This window comes from Arachis stenosperma, chromosome 2 (genome assembly GCF_014773155.1).
Source record: "Arachis stenosperma cultivar V10309 chromosome 2, arast.V10309.gnm1.PFL2, whole genome shotgun sequence".
Classification (NCBI taxonomy): domain Eukaryota; kingdom Viridiplantae; phylum Streptophyta; class Magnoliopsida; order Fabales; family Fabaceae; genus Arachis; species Arachis stenosperma.
In genome coordinates, this window is record NC_080378.1 from 3,121,858 (window position 1) to 3,131,833 (window position 9,976).

At 34.2% G+C, this 9,976-nt stretch overlaps 1 protein-coding gene across 1 annotated transcript; it reads left to right on the forward strand.

Moving 5' to 3' along the window:
• Positions 1–3,575: 3,575 nt before the first annotated feature.
• On the forward strand, positions 3,576–8,870 carry LOC130962367 (putative disease resistance protein At3g14460). The gene is made up of 3 exons (XM_057888590.1): positions 3,576–7,345; positions 7,696–7,812; positions 8,641–8,870. The coding sequence occupies exon 1, from the start codon at positions 3,674–3,676 to the stop codon at positions 7,316–7,318; it is 3,645 nt and encodes a 1,214-aa protein (XP_057744573.1). The 5' UTR covers positions 3,576–3,673; the 3' UTR covers positions 7,319–7,345; positions 7,696–7,812; positions 8,641–8,870.
• The last annotated feature ends 1,106 nt before the right edge of the window (positions 8,871–9,976 follow it).

Sequence of the window (9,976 nt, forward strand, 5' to 3'; positions counted from 1 at the left end):
TAAATAGATTTTGAATTTATTTATTTTTAAAAAAGACATAAGTTATTTATATTAAAGTTATATAAAACTGCATTTTCATTTTTTTCATTTTTTGTTTTGCATTAATTACTACACTTTGTCTTTTTTTTACATTTTTTATTTGTTTGTAAATAAAAATGTTATATTAAATTTAAGAAATATTTTACAATTAGTATAAGAGATTAAGAAATGAAGAATAGTAAGAGTCTTAATATGTATAAGTTGTAAAATTTAAATATTTGTAACTGAAATTTTTTATAATAATTATTATTATTACACTTTTAATGTATGTTTATTGCATTTAATTAGTACTTGATGTTTCAATTGAATAATAATGGATAAGAGTTTTTTGTTTTAATTTTTTTAAAACATTTTATTTTACTAAATAGTGATTGGTTGATTTTCATCTTTTGCCAAGTCATTAGAATTGCTGATATGACATCATTAGCAAAGAAAAGATGGCTTAAAGTCATTGTGGAGAGAGTTGGTATCAACTTTTATATATTACTTGAGTGAGACCCGCACAATGCGCAGAGAGGTAGATTATTTACACTATATAGTATATTTTAATAAATGTTATATTAAAAATATTTTAGAGAATATATTATAAATAGATTTTGAATTTATTTATTTTTAAAGAGACAGGTTATTTATATTAGAATTATACAAAACTGCATTTTCTTTTTTTTTTCATTTTTCGATTTGCATTAATGGCTACACTTTGTCTTTTGTTGCGATTTTTTTGTTTGTAAATAATGAAAAAATAAATGAATGAGAATGAAAAACATATAAAAATGTTATATTAAATTTAAGGAACTTTTGATAATTAGTATAAGAAATTAAGAAATGAAGAGTAGTAAGAGTCTTAATATGTATAAGTTGTAGAATTTGAATATTTGTAACTGAAATTTTTTATAATTATTATTAATATTATGACACTTTTAATGTATGATTTATTGTATTTAATTAGTACTTGATGTTTCAATTGAATAATAATAGATAAGAGTTTTTTGCTTTAATTTTTTTAAAACATTTTACTAAATAGTGATTAGTTGATTTTCATCTAGCAATTTTGGGTATTAACTCTTCTGGTCTGTCATTACCACTGCAAATCCTTCTACAACAAAGAGGATAAGACATGGTTAAAGAATGATAATCCATTCTAAGTAAATTGTGGAAGTAATACTGCACATGTGGAATAACAATTTGAAAAAGAGGAATACGTAAATGTAAATTGTGGAACAAGTACTCCACGTGTAAAATAACAATTTATAATTTGATGATGAAATATTACAATCGATAGTATATAGGGAGCAATAATTTTAAATGCATATTAATTTTGGTTGTGAGTGTTGGATATTACCGTTTACAAAAGAGGAATACATAAACTTGTGCTACTTTTTTTTTTTTATCAAAGATAGAAGACTCGAACCCGCAACCTCTTAATTGAGTATGGGGAGACTATGCCATTTGAGCTATAACTCATTGGCACATAAACTTGTGCTACTTGCAATGAGTTCACAATTAAAATGTTATTATTTATAACAAATAAATAGGGCTATTGAAAATGATATTGAACAATGAGAAGAGTAAACGGCAAAGTTGAAAATCTTTAGGAAGATACTTGAGACATATTTTCTACGTTGGCGGTGCCGAATGGTGACGTTGGTCTGAGACCCAGAATCGAGCTCTGGATAACCGTTTACAAAAGAGGAATACATAAACTTGTGCTACTTACAATGAGTTCACAATTAAAATATTATTATTTATAACAAATAAATAGGCTATTGAAAATGATATTGAACAATGAGAATAGTGGAAATGGATCCTCTCCATTTTTTTGGTCACTGGAGAGAATAAAGTGTAATCTCCCACCTTTAGTTCTACAAGTGGGACCAGAAATAAATAAGAAAGAGAATGCAATGAAGGGTGAGATCTTCCACTGGATATCATCCAGTTTTTTTCCACTGGAGAGGATCCATTCCCGAGAATAGTAAACGGCAAAGTTGAAAATCTTTAGGAAGATATCTGAGACAAATTTTCTACGTTGGCGGCGCCAAATGGTGACGTTGGTCTGAGACCCAAAATCGAGCTCTGACAGAAAAACCGCAAGAGGAGGAATGGAGTTTGCCCTGATTTCTGCAATTTATACAATGCAGCTCCGCCGGAGATGGACATCACGATGTACAATTTATTTTGAGGAAAAAACAATGGCTCATGGGACTGGAAGAGGATGGAGGAAATAGAATCTTGGTACGGAGAGGTGCTAAGAGGGTGAGGGTTTGAGAAAGGTAACAAACTCTTTGGTTTTGAGAGCTTTTTGTTGGGGTAAATGTTAATTTGTGTTTTTGTTGTTTTAGAAATAAAGATTGATTTGGAAAAAGTTAATTTGTTGGTTTTTATTGTATTTTTTAGTTGTTTTTTTTGTGTTTTTTATGTGAAAATAAAAGGTGATTTGGCAAGATTTGTGGTGGATTCTAAAATTTTGCCAAATAAGCGTTGGTGCTGACATGACGTTAGTAGAAAAAGAGAAATAACTTAAAAGCAATGTGGGTAAACCTATGTACCTACTTTTATATATTAAGAATAGATACCATGATTGATATGCAGATTCATGCTCCTTAGTTTTATATAACTAGAATGAGACCCGCTCGATGCGCGGGACGGTAAATTAATGATAGTATATAATAAATATTAAAAATTGTTATGTTTTGTAGAAATAAATTAAATATGTGTAAATTGAAGTTAAATAGAATTAAATATGTGTAAATTAAATGTTATGTATCTTTGGTAAAATAAAATAGAATTTGTTTTTAATAATAAGTAAAAACTACAATAATAGTTCTTTGTATCTAGTGTTACTTCTAAAAATTAAAATCATTATTTTTTTACCAAAGATACAGAGACTCGAACTCGCGACCAATATGGGAGACTATGCCATTTGAGATATAACTTATTGGCAAAAATTAAAATGATTATAATAAGCATAATTATAATAATAAAATATAATTTTCATTTTTTAAACTTTTAATTTATAAATTGATTGTTGCGGTTATAAATTTATTGTATTGTTTATAACGGTAAGATATAATAAATATAGGAATATGAATATAATATATTTGGAGGTTACAAATTTATTGGATTCTATTTTTTAGTTTTTTATTTGTATATTTTATTCTTTTGCTGATTTGGAAATAATAGTTGATTTGACAAGAATTGAGTGGTTGATTCTAAAGTTGTGCCAAATAAGCAATATTGCTAACATGACATTAATTAAAAAAAATGTCTTAAAAGTAATGTGGTGCATGCTTATGTATCTACTTTTACATATTAAAAATAGATTCCCACAAAAGACTAGTGTCCATTGGTCACAGTGAAACCACACCACTAATATTTTTTCTATTTAACAATGTGTTGCTTCTTTCAAACAAGAATTAACAAATGGAGTTAGTGCAGAGCCAGCTAAGCACTCCACTGATACCGAATTTTTTATAGTTACTTTGGAAACCGATACCACGTGATATCATGTAGGACACCTTCTTTGAAAACTTGATTAAGAAAACCCCTCTATTGAGTTCACTACACCCAGCAAACATTGTTCTCTTACCTTTCTCTGCAAATCCATTCACTTTTCTGTTGTTGTTGAGATCATATCATGGCTGGTGCACTTGTTGGTGGAGCTTTCCTCTCTGGATTCATCAACGTTCTCTTTGACAGGTTCCTTACAATGGATGCTGTCAACTTGGTCTTGGGCAAGAAACTTGGCCCTGACTTGGTTCAAAGGCTGAAGACTGCTCTGTTGGGTGCTGAAGGTCTTGTTGCTGATGCTGAGTTGAAGCAGTTCGGTAATCCATCTGTGAGGAAGTGGCTCGATAGTCTCAGGGATGCTGTTTACTGTGCTCAGGACTTGCTGGATGCTGTCCTCCTCAAAGCTACCACTAAAAAGAATGTAAGTTCTTCTTGGTCCCTTAGCTTCTTCATCAATCGAGAAAGAGATGACATGGTAGACAAGATGGAAGGGGTAGTTAGAAGAATTGAGGATCTTGGAAAACAAAAAGATTTCCTTGGTCTTGAAAAGATTCCCACTGGTAGCTCATCATGGAGGACTCCATCCAGTTCTCTTGACAGAGGGAATGTGTATGGCAGGGAGGATGACAAGAAGGCCTTAGTCAATATGCTGAATGACAACAATGATCATCACTTGTTTGTGTTTGCTATTGTTGGCATAGGTGGGGTTGGTAAAACAACTTTAGCCCAATGGCTGTACAACAATGCAGAGTTGATGGAGGGATTTGATCTGAAAGCATGGGTTTGCGTTTCGGAGAAGTTTGATGTTGTGGAGACAACAAGGAATGTCATAAAGGAGATCTCTCCAGATACTCAAGGTCTTGAGCATTTTAATTCACTTCACCGTGCTTTGAAAGAAAAATTGTTGAATAAGAAGTTCTTTATTGTTCTGGATGATGTTTGGAGTGATGATGGTGACAAATGGAGTAATTTTATGACCCCTTTTCAACAAAATGGGAATAAGGGAAGTATTGTTCTTCTGACTACTCGGGAGGAAAATGTTGCTTCTGCAGTTCAAAATTGTCGCCCATATTTTCTCAAGAAGTTGTCGGAGGACTATTGTTGGTCAGTGTTTGCAGAAAATGCATCTTTTCCAGAATCAAATGGGAGTGCAGCACTTGAAGAAATAGGTAGAAAGATTGTCAGGAAGTGTGATGGCTTGCCATTAGCTGCAGAAACACTTGGTCGCTTGTTACGTACAAAGCATGATGTTGAGGAATGGAACAAGATATTAATGAGTGATATTTGGGGATTTTCTGTGGAGAAGAGTAAGATTATTCCAGCATTACTGATAAGTTACTTCCATCTTCCTTCATATTTAAAGCGTTGTTTTGTTTATTGTGCTTTATATCCCAAGGATTATGAATTTGAGAAAGATAAATTAATCCTTATGTGGATAGCAGAAGATCTTTTACCACCACCAAAGAGAGGAAAGAGTTTAGAAGAAGTTGGTAGTGAGTGTTTTGATGAACTAACTTCCAGATTATTTTTCACGAAGAGTGAAGGCTTTGATGATTATTTTGTGATGCATGATCTCTTGCATGACTTAGCAATATTCCTTGCTGGAGATTTCTATTGCAACTTAGAAGAACTTGGTAAAGAGGAGGAGATAAAGATTCAGACTCGGCATTTGTTTGTAGATTTAAGTCATTGTAGCTCAAAACTTTATAATTCTATTTCTAAAGTAGAATCTTTGAGAACATTATTATTGTTTCGCGATTTTTCGTCTACCAACTGCAACATTGAAGCGGCAACATGTGAGATATTATCAAAGTGTAAATACTTGAGAGTTTTATCCCTTACAAAACTTGATGAGGTGCCTAATTTAATAGGGGAATTGATCCATCTGCGCTACTTAAATCTCTCTTGGACTGATGATATTAAGACTTTGCCAGAGTCTTTGTGCAACTTGTGTAATTTGCAAATATTGAAGTTGTATCAATGTTCTGAGCTAATTACGCTGCCTAGTGGTTTGCATAACCTTGAGAATCTGCGGCATCTTGATATTAGAGGAACTTCTTTGGAAGAAATGCCCAGAAAAATGAGCAAATTGAATCAGTTGCACGTTTTAAGTTCCTTTGTGGTTGGCAAGCACAAAGACAATGGAATCCAGGAGTTAGGAGGGCTGGTAAATCTTCATGGATCCGTTGAGATTAAGAAGTTGGAGAATATTGTTGATGTGAATGAAGCAAAAAGCGCAAAGATAATGGATAAGAAGCACATTGACAAGTTATCCTTAAAATGGTGTTCAGGTGATGATATGGTTTTAAGCACACAGAGAGAAAGAGACATTTTCGATAACTTGCAACCGCAGAATGGGTTGAAAAAGTTGAAAATCAAGGGATACAAGGGTACAATATTTCCAGATTGGTTGGGGAGCTGTTCCTACGAAAACATGACACGTGTATCTCTAAAGTCTTGCAAGAATTGCTGCATGCTGCCTTCACTTGGACAGCTGCCATCTCTTAAGTCCCTGCGCATTCAAGGTTTGGATCAGCTGAGGAGTATTGGCGAAGAGTTTTACAAGAATGAAGGAGCTCATCATTCTTCGCGTATTGCACCATTTCCCTCACTGGAGAGACTGGAATTTGATGATATGGCAAGTTGGAAGGAGTGGCACTTACCTGACTTAAAAGCTTTTCCTCAGCTTAAGAGGCTTCAAATAAGAAATTGTCGAATGTTGAAGGAAGAGATGCTTAATCAGGTATTCTTCAGAATCGTTTCTTCTTTGTCGGATGTTCTCAAAGTTCGCAAACTACGTATAGGCGACCACTTTACAAAACGGCACACCGAGGCCATATTTCTTGATGGGGATACTTTAACAATTAGGGGGAGTGAATCTGTGATGGAGTCTGCATTTAAGGCAATGATGAGCATCAACCATCTACGTTGCCTCCAAGAAATACACATCTTGAGATGTAGAAAACTAGAATTCCCGCAGCTACAGCAGCACAAGTATGATTTGGTAGAGCTACAAATACACAGCTGTCATTCACTGAGCTCCTTGTCGTTGGATGTCTTTCCCAATCTCAAGAATCTCTATATAACGGCGTGTTCAAATCTGGAATCAGTGTCAATGTCAGAGGCACCACACGCTGCTCTTCAACGTCTCTCCATCTCTCATTGCTCCAAATTAGTGTCATTTGCAGGAGAAGGACTGGCTGCACCCAACTTGACTCATCTTCAAGTCACGTGGTGCTCAAAGTTGGAGGCATTACCACGTGACATGAAGAGTCTACTCCCAAGTTTACACTCTCTCGAGATATTTCGTTGCCCAAACATTTGCAGGTTGCCAGAGGGTGGTTTGCCGCCTAACTTGAAATCACTTGGTGTGGGAATTGGCGAGCAACAAATGAGGGATCTATCATGGATGCTCAACTTCCACGCCCTCACTCATCTTACCATTCATGGTTATTACTTCCACAACATAAAGTCATACCCAGAGGTGGGTTCGCTGCCTCAGCTTCCCTCCCTTACCTCTCTCAAGATATGGTTGTTTAATAATCTGGAGACATTGGAGTGCAACGAGCTTCTCCGCCTCACCTCCCTTCAACAATTAATAATTCAAGAATGTTGGAAGCTGGGGAATATGTCAGGAGAAAAGCTGCCTCCCTCTCTCTTGCTACTCAAAATGGAAAGCTGTGGTTTGCTGGGAAAACACTGCAAGAACAAGCATCAACTAATCTGGCCCAAAATTTCCCACATTCCCACCATTCAAGTGGACTACGAATAAATTTTCTAAACAGAGATTTCTGAGCAGGTAATTCTCTAATCTTCATGATTCACACATGCTACCACAATTAATTCACACATGCACAAGTCGTACTTATTAACACATATTTTTCAATAAAATTGCATCTATAAAGGAACATAAGAATTAATTACCATGAAATCAAAATTGAAAGACAATTAATATCATTTTTCGTGTATCCAGCACTTAGGAATTTCTTCAGATATATTAAATTATTGGATGAATCAAATTTACTGTTTTTACCATCCTCTGCAGGTAGCTTCTACTGAGGTACAAATGTCCAGATGGCTAAGATTTCAGCACATAATCTTTATATAAAACAAACCATACTTACATTACCTCTCTGCGATTTACTTCAGGTTGGAGAATTTGGCAGGAGAAAAGCTTCCCTTTTCTGTTACTATTTCAAATTCAACACTGTCCTTTGCCCGGCAAACGCTACAAGAAGAAGAGTTGCAGCTAAACTCTTTATGAAGGTAAGATAAACTTGATGGATCTAGAGGCATTGATCTTTGAACCTGCTCTATCTCATATCATTTCCTATGAATACCAACTCAAATAGATTTTCCAGGGGCATCAAGAAATAGATAACTGCTATGGTTGAAGATCTACTTTCTTTCTGGATTCAACCATTAAAATGTGATTGCAATCCAAGCTCTCTAGCCAAAAAGTTCTTATGCAACGGCCGTCTATTGTATCATTGATTTCACTATTTAGTTTATGTGTTTATGTTCTCGTACAAGAGTTCTACATGTATGCTTATTAGTGCTTGTAAGTATTGAGACTTGTTTGTTGAAATTTTTGCCTTCCCGTGGGTCTTTTTGATCTCTCACATTGAGAGGTTTGTCCCACATTAAAATTTGGTGTTCTGTTGTTCTGTCTTATCTTCAATTATTTGCTGGTGTTAACTATTGCCATAGTGTGCCTATATTATGTTTATGTGCTTTCATATTATGCCTTTGACAGGTTTAGTTTATTCCCACCATGAATGATCATTTTACAATGTTAAATATCTTGCCTATAAATTATATTGAGCTGCATTCTATATAACTAGTAGCTTAATGTTTCCAAATTCCAAATGTGCTCACAAGTAGGGGAAATAAAGCCTTGGAGTCTACCTTGGTTGAATATACAATGTACCTTTCATTTTGTCTGCTTTCTCTTTCACCCCTTTTTTTATAAAAGAAAGAAAAGAATTAAAGAAAACTAAAAGCAATTCAATTTGACTGTACTAAACTCAAGAATATTTATCTTGCTCATGCTGCTCATGCTGATTACTATATCTTGCTTCGGGCTTGCACTAGGGTCGCACAGGTTGATGTTCGGATTATGCATGTTGGCGTGTTGAAGCTCAAAAGAAGACTTGCTTGGTTAGAGGAACAGATTGATGAATGCTTGCAGTTGAAACCAGAGAAAATTTCTTGCAAGTTCTGCAGTGATGTGACCCCTGAAAATGAATCTGATGATGTACCTGGGTTGTCACTGTCAGATTTGGATATCTGAGAATTAATATAGAAGGACTGGCTGCACCCAACTTGACTCATATGGATGCTAGAAGGTGCTCAAAGTTGGAGGCATTGACACGTGACTGAATCTCTTGCAACAACTGTTCTGTGCTACCTTCACTTGGACAATTAATTGTCTTAACTTGAATATCTGCACATTGAGATTTGGATTCAGCCAAGATCACAGATATCAGGTTTCACAAGAAGGAAGGTGATATTAAGAAAGGTTTCACAGATATCAGATTTGGATTCAGCCAAGAGCACAGTCGTTTGTGATATTATTTACAAGGCACATTCTAAATTCTTTTATGAATCTGCTGCTATCTATTTATGTCTCTACCTTTCTTGGAGATAACGGAAAAGATATTTCCTCAAACATTATGAGACATTTGAAGAGACTGGCAATTATGATTTTATTGAACAAGAAAGTTTTTTAATGGTGTTTGATTCAATCCACTTCTCAATACTATCAATTGCTTTCTAAGTTGTAATATCTGTAAACTATCGGTTCTGTAATTTATCTTGAAGCACTTTCAAAGAGAAATTATATTAAATGTTTGTTATTTGTGTTGAATAAATATTTTAACTTCCAACTCTTCATAAAAAAAAGTAGACATTATGGTATTTCTTACAAGGTATGTGTTTGGAAATCTCAGCTGTCAAAAAAGAATTTAGAGTAAGTAATAGGCCTCTAAAAAGAATCTAGAAGCCAGAATACTACCAAGCATCAGCAAGAATTTTAGCGTTATTGAATCTGAAGCATTTCTAACATATCATTTTTTTTTCTGAATTGAACCACTAATACCATCAAAATAATATTTTTGCCCTCACAGTGAAGATGCAGCAGCAATGCACACAACAACTTGTCGCTTAGAAAAAAGAGAAAGCTGTGATAACTGTTGACTAGATTAAATCAAAATCAGATTCTTAATTTATTTCATGAATCTTTTCTGTAAATAGAAGTAATTAAAATATTCTTTCCTGTTTTAGTTTAGCTTATTTTAGGGATTTTATGATTAGAAATCTTTCCTTATTTTAGGCTAGTATTTTCCCCATTTTCTAGTTATTTCTATTTCTGTAATTCCTCTATAAAGAGATGATTTCCTGTACATTTGAATATACACAATATTCAGAC